Source organism: Pristiophorus japonicus, chromosome 16 (genome assembly GCF_044704955.1).
Source record: "Pristiophorus japonicus isolate sPriJap1 chromosome 16, sPriJap1.hap1, whole genome shotgun sequence".
NCBI classification, from domain to species: domain Eukaryota; kingdom Metazoa; phylum Chordata; class Chondrichthyes; family Pristiophoridae; genus Pristiophorus; species Pristiophorus japonicus.
The window spans coordinates 121,629,237-121,650,487 of record NC_091992.1 but is presented as its reverse complement, the minus strand read 5'-3'; the positions used below and the strand labels follow the sequence as shown (position 1 = coordinate 121,650,487).

Genomic DNA, 21,251 nt, shown 5'->3' with positions numbered 1-21,251 from the left:
CTGTGATTAGTTCAAAACAGTTCCACTTTTTCAGAGCAGTGTTTTGGGCGAGCGATATTGTGGGCGAGATGTGTGCAAGTGACGCTGGGCGATATAATGGGCATTAGTTTTGGCAAATGTGATCTTTACGACAAAAAGAAGTGGGCGGGTGGTATTATTGAATCTCGGTGTTAATTACATTCCGAAAGTAATGCTGGGCGATATTATGGGTGTTGCTATTGCCCATTCTAATGATTCCGCCCCAAAAAAGTGGGCGGGCGGTATTATTTTTGTTACATACATGGCGAAAGTAATGCTCAGCGATAAGTATCCGATAAATGGGCGTCAGTTTCCATCTTGTGGCTAAATGGGCGATATCTGGGCGTTACACCTCAGTTTGGCGGTAAAATGGATGTTAAGTGGGCGTTATGCATGCAAAAATAATGGAAAATCTAGCCCATGGTCTTGTCATAATCAACATCTTGTTTTGTCAGAAAGACAAATACAAGGCCTCCTGGCAAAACCCTCGCTCCAAGACTGGCATCTGCTACACTATGTGATCGTCCGAGCGAGGGCCCGCATCACTCGCGCCATGACAGCAGCTGACGACTGCTGGACTGACCCCCTCTGTCTAATCCGCTCTGATATCTCCATTAACGTAGCCTCAAAACGGCAGGGGCAACAGTAATGCTGCCGCAAAAAGAACAACTCTGAAGCACTCAAATACCCTGCAGAGAAAGCCATACTAAGCCAATGCCTCACAGCCAACCCTGACAACCTCCAATGAACCGGAACCGCAGAGTGTCCATAGTGCCTAGTTTGCCCTTAAGTCCACCATAATTAGCACCTGCGAAGAGACTCTTCGTTACTCTACCAGAAAACAACAAGACTGATTCAATGAGAATGATCAGGAGATCCAGGAGCTAATAAACCGTAAACACAAGGCATTTCTGAATTGGAAACAACTCCATAAGTCGAGTGAAAGAAAGCAGACTTACAGACAACAGAAGGCCAAGGTCCAATGAAAAACTCGTGACCTAAAGAACAAATGGTGGGTCGAAGAGCACAGGAGAGCCAGCATCTAGCCGACAATCAGGACGTGCATGGATTTTTTTAGCGCAGTCAAATCCATCAACGGCCCAAGCACTCAAGGTCAAATTCCACTGAGAGCCAAGAATGGAGAGGTGCTCATCAAGGACAGAGAGGCAGTCAGTGCCCGTTGGAAGGAGCACTTCGAGGATCTTCTCAACCAAGACTCTGGCTTTGACGTGAGTGTCCTTGATTGTTGTCACTTCCAGTTCAGTCTCTGTGCCCCGCAGTGTTGTCACTTCCGGTGCTGTCTCTGTGCCCCTCACCGTTGCCCTGCAGAGGCTGAGAGGGGAAGACGGGAGCAGCAGCAGGAGCGGGCGGACCTGTGAGGGAAGCGGCGGCAGCGGAGCACTTCAATAAAGTCCGAGGCTCGAGGCCCAGACCGAGCTAGTCGGGAGCGGGAGCGGGCGGACTTGTGAGGGAAGCGGCAGCAGCAGAGCGCTTCAATAAAGCCTGAGGCTCGAGGCCCAGACCGAGCTTGTTGGGAGCAGCAATGGGAGCGGGCGGACCTGTGAGGGAAGCAGCGGCAACGGGGTCAAAAGTAAAAGAAAGAAGTAAAAAGAAATCGAAGTTTGACATCACAGCCAAGAGGGTAAGTGATTGGTTGAGTAGTTTTTCTTTTTTCTTTATCTTTTTTTCTTTTTCTTATCAGTACGAAACCTTTGGCATTGTTGCCAAATTAAGTTAATTTAAGGGTTAACTCATGGCAGGAGAGCCCAGACCCATGTCATGCTCCTCCTGTGCTATGTGGGAAATCAGGGACACTGGAAGTGTCCCTGACTACTATGTGTGCGGGAAGTGTATCCAGCTGCAGCTCCTGTCAGACCGCATTGCGACATTGGAGCTGCACATGGATTCACTCTGGAGCATCCGTGATGCTCAGGATGTTGTGAATAGCACGTTTAGTGAGTTGGTCACACCGCAGGAAAAGGTTACAAAGGCAGATAGGGGATGGGTGACCATCAGGCAGAGCAGGAGTAGGAAGGTAGTGCAGGAGTCCCCTGTGGTCACCTCCCTCCAAAACAGATATACACCACTTTGGATACTGTTGGGGGAGTTGGCTCATCATGGGAAGGCAGCAGCAGCCAAGTTCATGGCACTATGGGTGGCTCTGCTGCACAGGAGGGCAGGAATAAGAGTGGGCGAGCTATAGTGGTCGGTAGGATTCTATTGTAAGGGGCATAGATAGACATTTCTGCGGCCGCAATCGAGACTCCAGGATGGTATGTTGCCTCCCTGGTGCAAGGGTCAAGGATGTCTCGGAGCGGTTGCAGGGCATTCTGGAGGGGGAGGGTGAACAGCCAGTTGTCGTGACGCATATAGGTACCAACGATATAGGTAAAAAATGGAATGAGGTCCTACAAGCTGAATTTAGGGAGCTATGAGTTAAATTAAAAAGTAGGATCTCAAAGGTAATAATCTCAGGATTGCTACCAGTGCCACGTGCTAGTCAGAGTAGAAATAGCAGGATAGTTAAGATGAATACGTGGCTTGAGGAATGGTGCAAGAGGGAGGGATTCAAATTCCTGGGACATTGAAACCGGTTCTGGGGGAAGGTGGGACAAATACAAACCAGACGGTCTGCACCTGGGCAGGTCCGGAACCGATGTCCTAGGGGGAGAGTTTTCTAGTGCTGTTCGGGAGGGTTTAAACTAATATGGCAGGTGTATGGGAATCTATGCAGGTAGACAGAGGGAAATAAAATGGGGGCAGAAGCAAAAGGTAGAAAGGAGATAAGGAAAAATGGAGGGCAGAGAAATCAAATGCAAAAATCAAAAAGGGCCACAGTACAACATAATTCTAAAAGGACAAAGAGTGTTAAAAAAAACAAGCCTGAAGGCTCTGTGTCTCAATGCGAGGAGCATTCGTAATAAGGTGGATGAATTAACTGCGCAGATAGCTGCTAACGGATATGATGTAATTGGGATTACGGAGATATGGCTCCAGGGTGACCAAGGCTGGGAACTCAACATCCAGGGATATTCAATATTCAGGAGGGATAGACAGAAAGGAAAAGGAAGTGGGGTAGCGTTGCTGGTTAAAGAGGAGATTAATGCAATAGTAAGGAAGGACATTAGCTTGGATGATATGGAATCAGTATGGGTAGATCAGCGGAACACCAAAGGGCAGAAAACGCTAGTGGGAGTTGTGTATAGACCACCAAAGAGTAGTAGTGAGGTTGGGGATGGCATCAAACAGGAAATTAGGGATGTGTGCAATAAAGGTACAGCAGTTATCATGCATGACTTCAATCTACATATAGATTGGGCTAACCAAACTGAGTGAATGCTGTCCTGAGTGATGTGCGCGGTGATTTCTTTTTGGTAACGTCTTGTGGATCTTATGTGTGAAGAAGCTGTTTTCTTATATTTTGACTCTGTAGAAGGGTAATGTGACACGCCGTAAGAGGTATAGTTCTGGGGCTTTAAAACGTAAAATCAGGGGAACAGCTTCACTTGTGGGAGACTTTAGCCTTTGCTCTCTCATCGAGTGATATTTTATGGAAAGAAAAAGTATCAAACTGGGGACTGAAGAGATCGCAAAGTTTCTGTTTCAAGAATGGACTCAGTCGCGAATGCTCCGTGGACTTTATGGTTTTTTTTTCTGAGGGTACTTTCCCTGTGATGGGGTCACCCTGTGCAGATACGTGAAAAGGCTGGTTTGTTAAAACTCCAGAGACCGCATTGCAGTTGGCTGTGAAAAAGAACTGTCAGTCATCCAGAATGTACGAGTTCCTCCTAGCAAAAGGAAAGGGGCTCAGATATCTGAGGCATGCATAAACTATTGGAAAACCACTCTAATATGCAAAGGCACTTCTCACCTCTATCTCAGAAGAGAAGCAGAACAATGGACCCACTAGCCTGGTCAGACCAAGAGGGGCCAGTTCTTCCCTACACAAAAGCCGGGCCATCTGTCCAATACACATGGGTCTGATGGCCCATCACCGACTAAGCACCGGAGTACTTAGAAGCAAAAGAATTTCAAAGATTGGCGGGAGAGATAAGAGCAGCAGGACTCCTTTAAAGATAAACTCTTTTCCACCATTCTCTTGCATTCTGGAGCATTCTCCAGCGTTCGAGCGTTCCCCCTCTCTCTCTCGCTCCACCAAGAGTGACGTGACAAGAAGGACCAGCTGAGCGATCGAGACCAACTGGTGAGCATGGTCGCGAGTGTCCCAAGCCGGTAACCAGTGCGCCAGGCGAGCTGTGTGGAATGTAAAGGGCTCAGAGTTTTCTTGGAAGTGAAGCTTTTTCGGGCTATCCTGGGGAAGGAGCTTCCTGCGACTGGGTAATTCGCTGGAAGGGGGGAGTTAGACTCCACCATAGCAACAAGGAAATTACTGCATGTCACCGGTCCCCAGTGTTATACTTTATGTTGTTTTAACCTGGATCTTATTCTCCACAGAGACAGTGATTTAGTTTAGTAGTGCATGTTTTAGCCAGTGTATGTTAGACCAAATACATAAGTGCAATTTTTCACTGAAGCATTCCTGTCTGTGACTTATTCCATTTACAGTCTGAATAATAAACCCCAGATATAGAATTCTCGTAAGGCGGGGGTGATTCGAACCATCCATCTAGCCATTGGGCTAGGATCAAAACCGCTTACATAAGACAAAGGTCCTCTACCGACCTGCCACTGCCACACAGTACTGCTCCCCAGTTATCAAGAGCCACGATGAGACCTTGGATGATGTTGACCACTTCCCATACCTTGGGAGCCTACTATCAGCAAGGGAAGACATCGATGACGAAGTCCAATACCGCCTTCAGTGTGCCAGTGCAGCCTTCGGCCGCCTGATGAAAAGAGTGTTCGAAGACCAAGATCTCAAACCCGGCACCAAATTCATAGTCTGCAGAGCAGTAGTGACACCCGTCCTCCTATATGCTTTAGAGACATGGACAATGTACAATAGGCACCTTAACACATTAACTCTATTTCTCACTCCACAGATGCTGTCTTACTTGCTGAGTATTTCTAACATTTTCGGTTTTTATTTCAGATTTCCAGCATCTGCAGTATTTTGCATTTGATTGTAGGAAATTGTTCAAGTATGTACTGTTCACAGAAAACAGGACAAATCTAACCAGCATCTTCCAAAATGCCGGCAAAGCGATGGAAGGAGCATCTATGGTGCCATCAAGTAACATTTACGTACCAATCACGTGCTCAGCAATGCTCATTTTGGGTTACGATGGAATTATTTGGCTCCAAATCTCATCATAGCCTTGATCCAGACATGGACACAAGAGTGGAGTGCTAGAGGAGAGCTGATATACAAGTTCCAAGAAATTATCTGTTATATATGCAGACTATAGATATACTCTCTGTGTAGTTACCGTATAGTTGCATAAGATGGAGATATGTTACCTGATGTACTATCAATAAGGTTTACACTGTGTATATACTATGCTGGCAGAACTAGAGGGTGCAACTGGTGTCGACCGGGGTTTCCTGTCCCTGTGGCAGAGGCTGTCCACCAGAGGGCACTGCAGTGGGAGACCTGAGGGTCACCTGCATAAGTGTGCAGGGCCCAGTATAAAAGGCTGCCCACCATGCTTGTGTCTCACTCTGGAGTTATGAATAAAGGACCAAGGTCACTACAGTTTGAGTACAACAAATTGCCTCGTGGAGTCATTCATAAGTGCATTACAGACATAATATTATCATTTCCAAGAAAAAAGACTAACCATCTCCCCTGAACAGTATCACTATCATTGCATCTCCCACTGTAAGCATCTTGGGGGTCACCACTAACCAGAAGTTTAACTGGGCCAACGATATCAACACGGCGGTTACAAGAGCAAGACAAAGGCTAGGAACTGTGCGATGAATGACCATCCCTTGACCCTCAAAGTGTCATCAATATTGACAAGGAACAAATCAGGAGTGTGATGGAAAACTCACCTGGATGCAAGCAGCCTCACAATTGCTCAAGAACTTCAAAATCATGCAGATCAGACTGTCTGCTTGATCAACATCCAGCCACTGGACTCAATATCCACCCTCATCACCACTGGTGCATTGTGGTTTTATTGTCGCTATGTCAAAGCTCTGGAATTCTCTACCTCACCATGGAAGCATGATCATCACAAAGACAGCAGTGGTTCAAGAAAGCAACCGACCACTACTTTCTCAGGGCAACACAGAAGGCCAGTAAATATGACCATGCCAGCATCTCCCGTATCCCGAAAACAAATAATAAAAAAACATTCATTTTGCTTTGAAGGCACACCTTGCCACTAATCCTGCCATTGTGCAAGCATATCAAAATTGGCATTCCAGTTGGATGTGACAGCTTAAATCATTGCTAATTTTATCACAAGGAGCAGAAATGGCTAGAAACACATTTACATATATATATACATATACATAGGATGAGCAAAGTACAAGTTTCAAAGAGTAAATAAATCAATGTACACAACAGGCACAGAAACACGCACAAATGTTACCTTCAATAAATAATTTGGAAACACTAAATATATCTATTTTAGGTTTCCTTTTTAGGGCGTAGCATGCCGTTTATTGTATAGAGTGTACTCCTATAGTACACATAGTGACACATCAAGCTTACCTTTGTCAACCACATGGAAATATGGAAATATATGAGGTGGCGAGAGTGACAAGTTATTTGGTGTTCAAATAACAGTGAACAAATCAACTTTGAATATATAAATCTGTAGCTGAACTGTGTTTTTATGGGATTGTGCCAAATACGCTGTCAAAGATCTCTTCATTTGGTGGCAAATGTCCAAGCATAAAGATTATTTTCTAACTTAGATTCTAATGATACCTTCATGTCGGAACAAGTTCAAAGATTGAATAGCATTTCAGAAAGTCTTTTAAATTAGGTCCCACCACTAAACATGGTTTTCATAAGTAAATGAAATTATAAAAAATAGCAATATTGTGTTCCTTTCAATTTTGACATAATTATGAAACATTTTAGGATCAATAAATGCCATAAATTGCTTATATTGTTTTAAATATATGACAAGATTAAATATTTAATAATAGTATTGCATCACTCTGTTAGGTATTTTTTCTTACGTGTTCTGCTGGATCCAAAGCATTGTAGTTGCATTCAGCAAAGATTTTAATAACTTCTAAAAACTCCACATAGATCTGCTGTACCATTTGGCCAAGGAGATTTCCTCTAACCCCTCCTACTTCAATTTTTTCGAGCTTTAAGAATTCAACAGTAGTGGAAAATATCTCCTGTATAAAACAACAAATTCGGCATCACTTTATGATATAATAACCACCTGGGCATTGAATTCAAATGATGGTCCTTAGGTCTATCTCGTCAGCTTTACCCGATAGAACTATTTATAATATGTTGCATTTCCTATGTATGTCGTGCAATCCGTATTTGGGCATCACTATTATGTGACATCGTCATGCCAGCAACTTCACACTTCTACCATTAGATGGACAGTCATAAGCTGTAGATCTCCATGCCTTTGCCAACAGCATCACTAAAGCACTCTGAGGAAAATTTGATTAATCATTACTTTCCATAGTAAAAGCCACTGGCACTTAAAAATGAACAAGTAGAGGTTTACCAGTCACTCTCATGTGGTATTGCATATGGTAAGCCACATTGTTAAAAATATTTATCACGAAGTTCCCAAACAATGCAATGACATTGGGCCAGATTTTGCTGTCAGTGGTAAATGAAAGGCATTAGCCGTTCATTACACTTGCACTTTCCCAGACTTTCTGTGGGATTTTGCACTCAAACTTACTGTTAATTAGAAAGCCAAAATGGTGTGGTGCCCTCTACAGGGGATCTCAGCCCTGTGCAAACGGAGCAAGCAATTGTGGATTTCCTTAATCAAATAAATTGAAGAATTGTTAATGAGCAGCATAGACTCTAAATGAGGAAGTGCCAGTTCAAATATTTAATTCAATGTCGCATCAGGTACAGAAAGTGAAATAGAGAGGGAAAGAAAGATTGGATTAAAAGAGAGAGATAATAGAGACAGAAAGGAAAAGTAAAGAACATTATTTTTATTTTTTTTAAAATCTCCAACAATAATTAAAATCGGAAGGAATGATACTCTACACTTGTAAAAGTAAAATTTCAGTGCCAGAGAGGTTGTTTGGCAGTAATTAAAACTTCGATAAAAAAAAGTTACTTATACTGGAATGGACAAGCCCTAACTTTGCCTGGCGAGTTTAGAGGGTATATATCACCTAACTAAAACAAATTCCTGATTTCCCCTTTTAACTGCGCATGTGTAGTTGCTGGAAATCGCTATCCAATTTATGCTTTTACACAGCACTCACCATTATTTCTACAGACAAATACAGCATACGTGTCCTAAAACTGGTACAGGGTATTACAATAATACGGAGATCAAAAAATAACTGAACAAATTGAGAATTTAAAGCAAAATTAGTTGCTTTTTTGACATTAAGCAATCTTAACAGGAAACTGAACGCATAGAAGCCAACAAAAACACACGTATCACAATTCACTGGACACCAATAGACATTGCAACACAGCTAAGTATGGATCAGTCAATTAAAAAGTTAGGACAGCAGTAGGCATGAATTATTGCAGGAACCAATGAAGCAGCAAACACACTAACACACCCAAGTCAATAAAGTAATAAATAAATAAATTCTAGTCCAGCAGGTAGTCCAGCAGGCACAGCAAAGAATAAATTGAGCAGTGGGCACCAGTGGATTAATAATGTCATATATCAGTGGTCAGACCAACAAATAAACTAAAGGAGAAACTGAAATCATGAATTTATAAAGCAGTGGACATCAATGAATCAAATTCATTGAGCAATAAATCATTACATCAATAAATCAATGAAATAAAAGGGGCACCAATGAATTGATAAATTCAGAGTGGTGGGCACATCAACAATGCAGGGTCAAGGGTCGGGGTTCAGGGTTCAAAGTAGATTCCGGAGTCATGGTTGGGTCAAAGTGGGAATCATAGATGGTGGGGCAGATGTCCTGGATCGTAATGTGTAGGGAGGTGGAGAATGTGATTGCTAAGGTGGTAGTCTCAAGGCCTGCCACTACAGGGTATACTACTAATGAAAGCAAACAGGGCCACTAGACCAATAGAATTTGGCAGACTCCAGCATGAAATCGCCAGCTGATGACAGAAGATACAGAGGCTTGAAAACTGACTAACTTCCAGGTTTGACTGAGTTAAGTTACCGGACTGGTAATTCAGAGGCCTGAACTAATAGTCCAGAAAGCATGAATTCAAGGCCCATGGCAGTTTGAGAAAGTTAAAAATAAACATCTGAAATGCAAAAGCTTTATCAATAAAAGTGACTGGAGAGTTTTCCCTCTGATCCCCCTTGCCCTGTTTTACTCGAGTTTTGTGGTGCCTCAGATTCAAATGTCGCCTTGATGTCAAGAACAGTCACTTTCACCTCAACTCTTGAATTCAGGTCCTATGTCAATGATTGAACCAAGGCTGTAATGAGACAAGAGTGACTGACATTGACATCGAGGCAACATTTGATTAAGCATGGCACCAAGGAGCCCTATTAAAATTTAATTCAATGGAGATCAGTGAGAAAACTGACCAGTCGCTTGAATCATATGGTTGTAATTGTTGCAGCCCAATGTTCTCTGTCCTTGGAGATCGTTGCATGGGGTCTTTAGGGCTGTGTCCTAGGCTCAACTTTCTTCAGCTCCTTCATCAATGACCTCCGTTCCTTCACAAGGTGGAAGTGGGCTGTTTGCTGATGATTGCAGTGTTCAGCTCCATTCGCAATTCCTCAGATAATGAAGCAATCCTTGCCTCCGTGCAGTAATGTGAAGAGCATTTTGGATATTATCGCAATACACCAGGACAGATTTGCATAAATCCTGAAGTCCATAGAGCAGGTAGCAGCTTCACTACTATCTGCATGGAAACATCAAAACCGTGCGGGAACAATCAGTGAACATTCTCTCACAAATATTATGGGAAGAATTTTCTGGGGGTGGGGGGGTCAGTAGGCGTGATCAGTGGAAGGTTGGATGGAAAAGTGGGGTTCTTTTGACAGCGGGTCGGGACCCTGCTGTCAATCCATCGCCATGTGCCTTTCCCAAATGTCACGTCTGTCAGTACTGAGCACGCAGCGGCGATGGAGGCAATTGAAATCATTAGTGGCTTGTTTACAGCCACTTAGCAATGCTTTTTCCCTAGCCTTTGGAATTTGACAGTTTCTGCTGTGCCTGGACCTCGTCAGTGAAACTGAGGTGGGAGGTGAGTGGCCATTCTTTCAGCTGTTGAGTTGACAGCTTCAAATGTCAAGTCAAAGCTCCCAGCTGAATCAGATATATTCCCTTAGCCACTAGCTTCTCTAAACTGCATTTCCACTACAGATTCAGAATGCTGAAAGTCTTTACACAAGTCTCCATCCAGTCTGACCTTATTACCTCTCCCATCATTGACAGATCGCTTCTATAACCTCGACTTCTCCTGTCATTTATTCCATCAGTATCGGTGCCCTTCCATCTATCTCACCTTGGTCTTCAGAATCCCACCACGATCAGCTCCAACACCGACAACACCAAGCACACCAGCAGCACCAACAACACCTAACTTCTCCGCAATCAACTAATGCTGCACAGGACATAGGGCATCAGCACCCGACCACATTGCTGCATGGGAGACCAGGGATAGCCTCACCACAGCTAGATTTTCTTCACTCGACGCTGTGGTTGGCACACCGTAAAGCATCCCTACAATGCCCAAGCCATTACTTTCACACTCATCAGCATTGCGGGGGTTGGGGAGGGGGGGGTATCGTTATGTCTCACCATTCACTATAACTTACTACGCCACTTACAAAGGTGCACACAAATCTGTCCAATAACACAGTGTTCAAAATAATGGTTTCAATGTTTGACACCACATTAACAGAAACTTTGCATAAACATTTCATAAAACATCCAAGTGCCTACCTTTGTACGTTGTTAGTTGGTATGATTGCACAAGGATATGATTGAGTGTGAGGGGTGCTAGTGAGATGGAGAAGTGATAATGTATGTAGAGAGCGATGGGTGGAGGTGCAAGGTAAGTTGGTGCGAATAAGGATGTGCACGAGTAGGGTAGGGAAGGCAGAGTGTTGGAGATGTGATGAGTGGCACAGCAGGATGAGGTTGAGTGTGGCTTTGTACTAACATTTTGTGATCTACTGAGATCTTTGAAATGTTTGTGTCACTGTAGCCTGGTCCTCTTGACATCACTGCTTGCATCGCCCTGTGCAATGTGCAAGCAGACTGTGTTCGTCTCCTGGGGAGATCTCTTCCACCCAATGAAAGAGAAGAGAACCTCCTTGCATCCTGTGACTCCCTCCCTAAGCCTATGGAGAGAGTTATGGGACAGCTTTGGTGCAGCTGTGCATCTCTATGCAGTGCTTGTCAGTGTTTGCAGCACCTCAGTGCTATACAACACTGACAGCACAAATGTCAAAATAAATTTGCACATAGTCCCTTTAAGGAAACAAGTTGATGACTAGCAAATTACGTCATCAGACCCGCTTCCTTCAATTGGCCAGCAAACGCACTGGACGGGCTTAACAAGCCCAATCAGAGGAAAATAATTTTGGACAGTCGGCTGAAGCCAGCAGCGAGGCCAGGACCCGCCAACGACATTGCTCGCCACAGACCCGCCGAGGTTGGTGAAATCCAGCCCAATGACTTACCATGCAAGGTTTGTGCACCCAGCTGTGGAGTCTATCATTGCGGGGTTGGAAAGACTGGGAAATCATTTGGAAAGAGCAGAGGTGGCAGGCTGCATAAACATTAGAGGAATCCTAGAGAGTGTTCTCATGTAGTCCATTAGCCCTCGAACTGCAGTACCTAGATCAGTAGTATGATAGTAAAAGTGTCCAATGCGGTACTTCTCTGTATATCTTCCCCACCAGCCAGGCCACTTCAACGCTTGTATGTAGATGTTGCCAGCAACTGCATTATCAGATGTAACTCCAGCTATTTCAGGGAAATCAGAGGTCCTTCCACCCAGAGGATCACGACCAAAACCTTGCCGTGAATTTCATCACACCTCACCTCTACCTACTCCTGCAGTTACCCTTTGTACTTAAGGTGCAGAGTCATCATAGGCAGTCCCTTGAAATCGATAAAGAATTGCTTCCACTCTAAAAGTGAGTTCTTAGGTGACTGAACAGTCCAATACAGGAATTACAGTCTCTGTGTGGGACAGACAGTCGTTGAAGGAAAGGGTGGGTGGAGAGTCTGGTTTGACGCACGCTCCTTCCGCTGCCTGAGCTTGTTTTCTGCATGCTCAGCGCCCTCCCGGATGCTCTTCCTCGACTTAGGGCGGTCTTTGGCCAGGGACTCCCAGGTGTCGGTGGGGATGTTGCAGTTTATCAAGGAGGCTTTGAGGGAGACCTTGAAATGTTTCCTCTGCCCACCTGGGGTTCGCTTGCCGTGTAGGAGTTCCAAGTAGAGCGCTTGCTTTGGGAGTCTTGTGTCAGGTATGCGAACAATTGGTCCGTCCAAGGGAGCTGGTCGAGTGTGGTCAGTGCTTCGATGTTGGGGATGTTGGCCTGAACGAGGACACTAACGTTGATGCGTCTGTCCTCCCAGGGGATTTGCAGGATCTTGCGGAGACAACGTTGGTGGTATTTCTCCAGCGATTTGAGGTGTCTGCTGTATATGGTCCACGTCTCTGAGCCATACAGAAGGACGGGTATTACTACTGCCCTGTAGACCATAAGCTTGGTGCCAGATTTGAGGGCTGATTTTCAAACACTCTCTTCCTCAGGCGGCCGGAGGGTGCAATGGCGCACTGGAGGCGGTGTTGAACCTTGTCGTCAATGTCTGCCCTTGATGATAATATGCTCCCGAGGTATGGAAAGTGGTCCACGTTGTCCAGGGCCGCGCCGTGGGTCTTGATGACTGGGGAGCAGTGCTGTGTGGTGGGGTCAGGTTGGTAGAGGACCGCTGCCTTATCGATGTTTAGTGTAAGGCCTATGCTTTCATATGCCTCGGTGAAGATGTTGACTATGACTTGGAGTTCAGCCTCCGAATGTGCGCAGACACAAGCGTCATCCGCGTATTGTAGCTCGATGACCGAGGATGGGACGGTCTTGGATCTGGCCTGAAGGCGATGAAGGTTGAACAGGTTCCCACTGGTTCTATAGTTTAGTTCCACTCCAGCTTGTGAGGTGGAGCATTGCAGCGAGGAAGATCGAGAAGAGGTTGGCGCGATGACGCAGCCTTGCTTGACCCCGGTCCGGACGCGGATTGGGTCTGTGGTGGATCCGTTAGTCAGGATCATGGCTTGCATGTCGTCGTGGAGCAGGCGGAGGATGGCGACAAACTTTTCGGGGCAGCCGAAGCGGAGGAGGACGCTCTATAGTCCTTCGTGTTTAACAGTGTCAAAGGCCTTTGTAAGGTTGTCTTGCAGTTGTCGCACCGTAAAGATCTAGGGCAAGAACCCCCACTTTTGTGGTTATCGCCCATAAATGGGCATTATTTCCGACATGGGCGGTAAAAAAGGGTTTTCAGATTGCCGGCTTCTCGCCCATTCTCAAAACACCTAGTTTACATTTTTGAAAATGGCCATTACCGCGAGCGATGTTAAATGGGCGGTAGCGTTAAATTTTTCTGACCTTCTGCCGTAAAGTGTGGCCGTCCTTAGCAACGGCATGGCAACGCTCGATTCCCGCGATTCAGGAGGTCAAGGGTCACCATGACATGTGCAGAAGAAGAAACAGAGAGAGAGGGAGCTCAGAGGGACTGAAGGAGTGTCTGGATGTGGTGTGGCTGCTTTGGGAGGAAGGAAGGAGACTTTAGAGCTTCGCAGCAAGTAGGCAAACAAAAATTAGGTGTTACCAGTCACATATTTGACCGAATTTGCCCTATAATGGAGAGAGAGGAGGAGGCATCACAGCTCGCTGTGGAGACTGACGCTGGAGAGATCACTGAGGTGGGGGAAGAGCACATTGAAGGCCGCAAAAGAGCCAGGAGGTTCTCGGACGAGGCAAATGCCTCCATCCTGCAGAAGGTCGAGGTACGCTGGGGTGATTTGACAAAGGGAGGGTGTGGGAAGCCCACTCCAAAGGCCTACCAAAGGATATGGACCGAGATAGCAGAGGTGGTCTTGTCCGCGACCAATGAGATGCGTGAGGGCAACCAATGCCGCAAACGATGGAACGACCTTGTGGGGTCCACAAGAGTATGTATTACATTGATTTACATGTACTTATGTATTTATATAATTTGATTTGTAACAAGTCATGAGTGAATATCAGCAGATGTGAAGTCTTGCACTTTTACCAGGAATGTTTTACTCAAAACCTGCGGTCACGGTGTACATCTTTAGGTAAAGAATGATAATAATCATAATAATCATGATTACATCTGTCGGTTATGTCTTGTATCAGTGTCTGAGACAGTACCTAGCAATGATATCACGCAATGATCTCATGCCATGACGTCCTGGTACTTTTTACAGAAGAAGCTATCGAGCAGAGGCGAATGGGTGGAAGGCCACCAGTCCCCAGCGACATAGAAACATAGAAAATAGGTGCAGGAGTAGGTCATTCGGCCCCTCGAGCCTGCACCACCATTCAATAAGATCATGGCCGATCACTGAGATGGAGGATCGAGTGCTCGTACTCATGGGGAAGCACCCCTGAACAGCCACGGATGCATCTGCAGACTCTGAAGTGATGCCAGATGAGTAAAGCTTACACCATTGCGTGATCTAAAGTCAATAGATGCCACACCAACTCATATCCGAACAATCATATATGACAGATGATTTCTAAGTGTCATATAAATAATGCTGGCCTCATGAAAATCATTGCAATGCACAATGTGTTGATGGTCATGAAATGTGATGTCTGCGATGATTTAGAGAGCGCTGGTGCTTTTGTCGTGCATATGCTGTGTGTAGCGCTAGACTCATCTTGTCACCTAAGCACGTCCTTCTACTCTAATAACCTAATTTGTGCTTTGCAGCTCAGCCAGCAGCGCGGCCCCAGGCAAGGCCACAGAGGCCAGAAGGTGGGGATGCGGGGCAGGCGTCGGCGGACGATCCAACTACATCTGATGCTGAGGAGTTTCAATTGTCGCCCGTCAATCCGCTGGGTCTGTTCTCCACAGATGCGAGGGTGGACTTCGAAGAACCTGCATCGCCACGCTCCAGAAGCCATTCCATGCCAAGACCATCTCGTGGTCCCTCCGGTCATTCCCGCCTCCACTCTGGAGGTGCAGGCCCCAAGCACCTCTCCTCAGGGCATCCCATTTGTCCCCAGGACGGCGCCGACCCCACGGAGGCCTCGTGGATGCGGCAGGTCTGTTCCGCGAGCGCGACATGACAGCGGAGAGATGGTACAGTTGTCCAGGAGGACTGTAGACATTGGTAACCAGTTCATCGAGGCATTAGGGGACATATTCCGACAGCTGGCCACCATGACGAGTACACGCCGTGCATGACGGAGTCCCTGGATGCAATAGCCAGGAACACTGCTGCCACAGGCTTCCCATGGTCCCTGAGCGCAGCACTCCACCTTTCGGTTCCGCCCCACCACTGCAAACGACAGATGAGAGCAAGGACCAAGATCCTGCTTCTGCATCAGAGAATGTTGCCCCCTCGGCACCCCCTGCTCTCGTAACCATGCAACCACCACATCTGCCTTCATGCTCCCCAATGAGGCACTGCCTGAGGAGCTCCTCGGCCAGGCGCCGTGGAGCAAGAAGGGGAAGGGGTAGAGGTGGGGAGAAGGAGAGAGGGGGAAGGAAAGTGAGGTGCATGTGCGCAGGTGATGGCTGTGTTATATCTCCATCTGGGTGTATGCAATTTGTTGCAATGTACGGGGGCTCAGGACCACGCTCCTACTTTGCCTTTGTATTCTGTGTTGCTGGACATATTGAACATGTGATTTATGTCAATGGTGAAAAAAGTTGGGTGTGGGCAGGGGTTGGGTGTTATTAGCTGTGATACTTATGATTTCAGACCAATGTTGCTATTAAACTTTTTTTATTGAACATAACCTTGTTGCGCATTGTCTCAAGATAGCTGGACCATTACACACTGGTGATTCCTTACTGTGAAAGGGTTAAATACAACTTAACATCAATCAACTTAAACTTTAACTGGCACCAAGTTGATGGGCACCATTGATGTCTGAGCTGGACCCACACAGCAGTGGTCAGCGTTGTCACTCACATCAGCGCTCTTTCAGGCAAATCTTTCCGATATCAGCTCTTCACGTAAGAGTGGGATTCAACAAATGCCAGCCACACCCCGCTGGCGTCCGTCCCGGTTAGTTCTACTTTTTGTGGGCGGTTTTTTGAGCGGGCGATATTCTGGGCGATATGTGTGCAAGGTGATGAAATTGACTGTGGGCGATCTCCATGGCTGCTAGTTTGGGTAAATATGCTCTTTACAACAAAAAACAGTCGCCGGGCATTAATATTGAATCTCGGCGTTAATTTCTCGAGGAAAGTAACGCTGGCCGATAATATGGGCGTTGAAATCGCCCATTCTGCTGATACTGGCCAAAAAAAGTGGGCGGGCGGTAATACTTTTTATTGCCTCTAAGTCCATTGGGAAAATAATGCTTGGCGATAAGTATCCTAAAAAATCCCGTCAGTTTCCATTTTGTGCCAAAATGGGCGTTATACGTTATTTCAGTGGTAAAATGGGTGTTAAGTGGGTGTTAAGCATGCAAAAAAAGTGGAGGTTCTATCCCCATGTCCGTTGTACCCCGTAGTGGACAGAATCCGCACTGTGACTCCGGAAAGAGCTCCTCAGTCACAGGGAGAAGACGGTTGAGGAGGATTCTAGCGATGACCTTCCTAGTGGCTGATAACAGGGAGATTCCTCTCTAGTTGCCGCAGTCAGACTTTGTTATGTATGCATGCCTGTATTGTTGTATGATGTGTGTAACACTGAATGTACCTTTACACTGTACACACCTTACCTGTACACCTGCACACTGCAGGTAACCCAGTATAAAAGGAAGCTCACAGTTTGGTGTCCTCACTCGTAGAGCTGCAAATAAAGGACTATAGTCTACACAGTTTAAGTACCATACCCTGCCTCGTGGAGTCATTACTAAAGGTGCCTACATCCACAACAGACTTATCCCCTTTTTTAAAGATGGTCACGATTACTGCATCTCTGAGACCTCCCGGCATGTTCTCCTCCTTCCAGGTGAGAGAGATGAGGTCATGCATTCGTGCCAATAGTGTCTCTCCGCCATACTTTAGTGCCTCAGCGGGGATTACATCCGCTCCCGATGCCTTGTTGTTCTTAAACTGACGGATGGCCTTTTCTACCTCGTGCAGGGCTAGGGTTTTGCTGAGATGGTGGCGGGTAGCATGCTGCGGGATTGAGTCGAGGACACTCGTGTCGAAGGCAGAGTCTTGATTAAGGAGTTCTTCGAAGTGCTCCTTCCAGCGGGTTCTGACTGCCTCGATGTCCTTGATGAGAATCGCCCCAGTTCTTGGCCAGTAGGTGGACTTGACTGCAGTGAAGAATCCTCGCACATCATGGCTGTCGACCAGCTGCTGATTCTCCTGAGCTTTCTCCACCCACCATCTATTCTTTAGGTCGCGGGTTTTTTGCTGGACCTCAGCCTTAATCCGTCTGTAAAGCTGCTTTGCTGCTCCCGAGTTGGGTTGTTGTTTTAGGTTCAGAAATATCCTGCACTTGCGATTTATTAACTGTTGGATCTCCTGGTCATTCTCATCAAACCAGTCCTGGTGTTTCCTGGTTGAGTGATCGAGCTTCTCTTCGCAGGCACTGGTTATGGTTGTCTGGAGGGCAGACCAAGCGCTGTAGGCATTCTGTGTCTCGGGGTCATCAAGGGTCGCCAGGTTAGTACTGAGGCGCTGGCTGTAAAGGGCTCTCTTAGCTGGGTCTTTGAATGCCCCGGCATTGAGTTTTTTGTGGCACTGTTTCTGCTGCCGGCGCCGCTTTGGGGCTAATTGATGTTGATGATGGAGCGGATTAGGTGGTGGTCCGTCCAGCAGTCGTCAGCAGTCGTCAGCTCCTGACATTGTCAGTGCCATTGACTGCACACACGTGGCTTTGCGAGCCCTTGTAGCAATGCTGAAATGTTCCGTAATCAAAAAGGCTACCACTCACTTAATATGCAGTTGTTGAGCAACCACACGCATTACATCATGATGGTGAATGCCCGCTATCCTGGAAGCTGTCATGATGCCTTCATCCTGCGCCAGTCCGGTGTGCCAGCAATCTTCCAGCCACCCCAGCAAACCCGAAGGTGGCTGCTCGGAGACAAGGGCTATCTGCTCTGCACCTGGCACCCTTCCGCAACCCCATTACTCATGGCCAGCACTCATAAAATGACTGCCATGCTGTCACCAGGAACATCATCAAACAGATATTGGGGTGCTCTAGCAACGGTTCCGCTGCCTTGAGTGCTCAGGAAGAGCCCTCAAGTACTCACCATAATGGGTGTCCCATTTTGTGGTCTGCTGCATGCTCCACAATTTGGCCATCGTGAAGGCACAGTCCTTACCACCAGGGATTGCAGATCCACCTCAAGAGGAGTAGGAGGAGAAGTAGGAGGAGGAGAAGAAGGAGGAGGAGGAAGAAGAGGAGGAGGTAGGAGAAAGAAGAAGAAGAAGAGGAGGAAGAGGAGGAGTGGGAGGGAGGAGATAGGAAGGCAGCAAATCCCCATTCTTGAAGGGCTGTCCATGAGCGGCTCATCAGACTCGATTTCGAATGATTGAAACCCCAGATCCCTGTTGCTCAATCCTTCCCCATCATACTATCCCTCTGTCACGGAAAATCACAGAGTCTTCCTGAGCACAAAGCTGAAATGACAGCCACCACAAAACATACATTCCAAACAAAATTCATAAATTTATCTAAATCCAATCAAAATGACAATCTCAACTATTCACCACTATGCATTCCTTTAATGTCTGCCGTGTGCCTTTACCTAGTCTAATGCTCCTACCGACACTAACACCTTGGCTGCCCGTGCTTGCAAACATCACACCAGCACACGTACGCCACGCATATGCAGTTTCCAGAGAATACAACAGCTACACCAGCAAAGACATGCCAATCCAGGTCGACTTGAACAACGTGGCACCAACCCATCTGAAATCTAAAAGGCCAATTTGGACCGTTGCCGAAGCTGTTCAGTAATCTCCCCTCAGTTTTGATGACCGACGCCATCACTGGGCCTCTTGGCAGCATTGTGGTCGGGTGCTGATGTCCTGTGTACTGTGCAGCATCAGGTGATTGCGGAGAAGGTAGGTGATGTTGGTAGTGATGCTGGTTATGTTTAGTGATGTTGGTGTTGGGGCTGATCGTGGTGGAATTCAGAGGACCAAGGTGGGATTTTTTCAAGGGCACCAATGCTGCTGCAATAGATGGCAGGTAAGGTTGAGATGACAGAAGCACTCTGTCAATGGTGAGAGAGGGCTCAATTTTCCCCGAAACATTTTTTTGGCGTACCTGAAGAGTTTTGCCTGATTTTTGGGGTCCTAAGTACGCCTGGATTTCTTCATTTTGGGATGGCGTAACCCGACTTTTAGTTTTGGGGGTGGAGCCTTGATCTGCACCAGGCTGCCATGGTAACCAGGGACACAATGCGAGCTAATGCTGCAAAGTGAAGCATACAGCCAGCTCCCAACACATTAAAAGAATTGAAAAACACATAGCAGCAATTTAGCTCCAACCCCGCCCGAAGGGCTTGCCAGTCCGATCCCATTCTCGGTCCCCATTCTCCTGGTCCGGTACCATTCTCGGTCCCCGAATTCTGTCATTCCTTCTCATTCTCTCTCTCTCTCTCTGAGAACCGGGGACCGAGAATGGGACCGGACTGGGAGAATGGGGTCCAAGATTGGGACCGGACTGGCAAACTCTTCGAGCAAGGTTGGCGTTAAGTTGCTGCTATGTGTTTTTCAATTCTTTTAGTGTGTCCGGGCATCTGCTGCGCCGATTTCCTTAACTCTCCGGAAGGTTTTTCTGCAGAGGCCACATTCGCTGGCCTAAGCACAAGTCTCAGCTGGCCAAACTTTCCTAAATGGCCAGAATTGGCGTAGGTGGCTGGTTACGCCCCCTTCGGCTGAAAAAAAAACTGAGTTACATTGGTGCAAATTGATTGGGGAAACTGTGGTTTTTCAACTTAGGCCAAAAAGAGCAGCCTGCTCCAAAAGAACGGCGCAAATCAGTGGGAAAAATTGAACCCATAGGTTGCTCCAAGGAGGTGACAGTGAATGGAGAATTCACTGCAAACACTTCCAAAATGCTTGAAGCTCACAAATCTTTTCCAAAAGCTTAAGGCTTCAGCTTCTGACATTGGAAAGTGAACAGTTGTGAAATCGTAGCTTTTATACCACTTCTGCAGCTGTCAACTAGCCAATGAAAGTCACTAAGAACCCGACTCCACTTACCTGGCATGAATCCCGAGGAACGGCAAAGCCGGCAAAAGATTGGTAAAATTGTAAGGGGTCAAAATTCAGGAGGCAGCTTACGGGCGGCAAATACCTACCGTATTTGGTAAGCGGTGTCGACGCCTCGACTTAAATTGAGTCGACTTTTTGGCAGATGCGCCAAGAGGCAACGCTGTGCCAGCTAACGCCACTTGCGTGGTGACATCATCCAGCGTACAACATTTCTTTGACACCTCTGTCGTGACATTTGCTTTGTATGGGCCTATACTCTCTGGAGTTTAGACAAATGAGAGGTGATCTAATTGAAACATACATGATTCTGAAGGGCATTGACAAGGTAGATGCTAAGAGGTTGTTTCCCCTGGCTGCAGTGTCTAGAACTAGGGGGCATAGTCTCAGGATAAGGGGTAGGCCATTTAAGACTGAGATGAGGAGGAATTTCTTCACTCAAGAGGGTTGTGAATCTTTGGAACTCCCTGCCCCAGAGGGCTGTGGATGCTGAGTCTTTGAGTATATTCAAGGCTGAGATAGATAGATTTTTGGGGAATCAAGGGATATGGAGATAGGGCGGGAAAGTGGAGTTGAAGTCGATGATCAGCCATGCTCTTATTGAATGGCGGAGTAGGCTCAAGGGGCCATATGGTCTACTCCTGCTCCTATTTTTTTATGTTCTTATGTTCTCATGATTGAATAGCTGTCAGTGTGTGCAAGTTGTGAGATGTGGGTGTGAGTGCTGCAGCAGTGTTAAGTCTGTGAGGGTAAAATGAAGCTATGATTGTGAGGCATGAGTGGTGTTA

The 21,251-nt window shown here is 46.5% G+C and overlaps 1 protein-coding gene across 1 annotated transcript in view; it reads right to left on the bottom strand.

Annotated features, from left to right (window-relative positions):
- The window catches only part of LOC139226779 (dynein axonemal heavy chain 17-like), a 1,002,254-nt gene that overhangs the window by 769,452 nt on the left and 211,551 nt on the right, over positions 1–21,251 (bottom strand). The window contains exon 10 of the mRNA XM_070857781.1: positions 7,120–7,287. Within this exon, the coding sequence (XP_070713882.1) occupies positions 7,120–7,287 (168 nt within the window). The remainder of the gene's footprint in view (positions 1–7,119; positions 7,288–21,251) is intronic.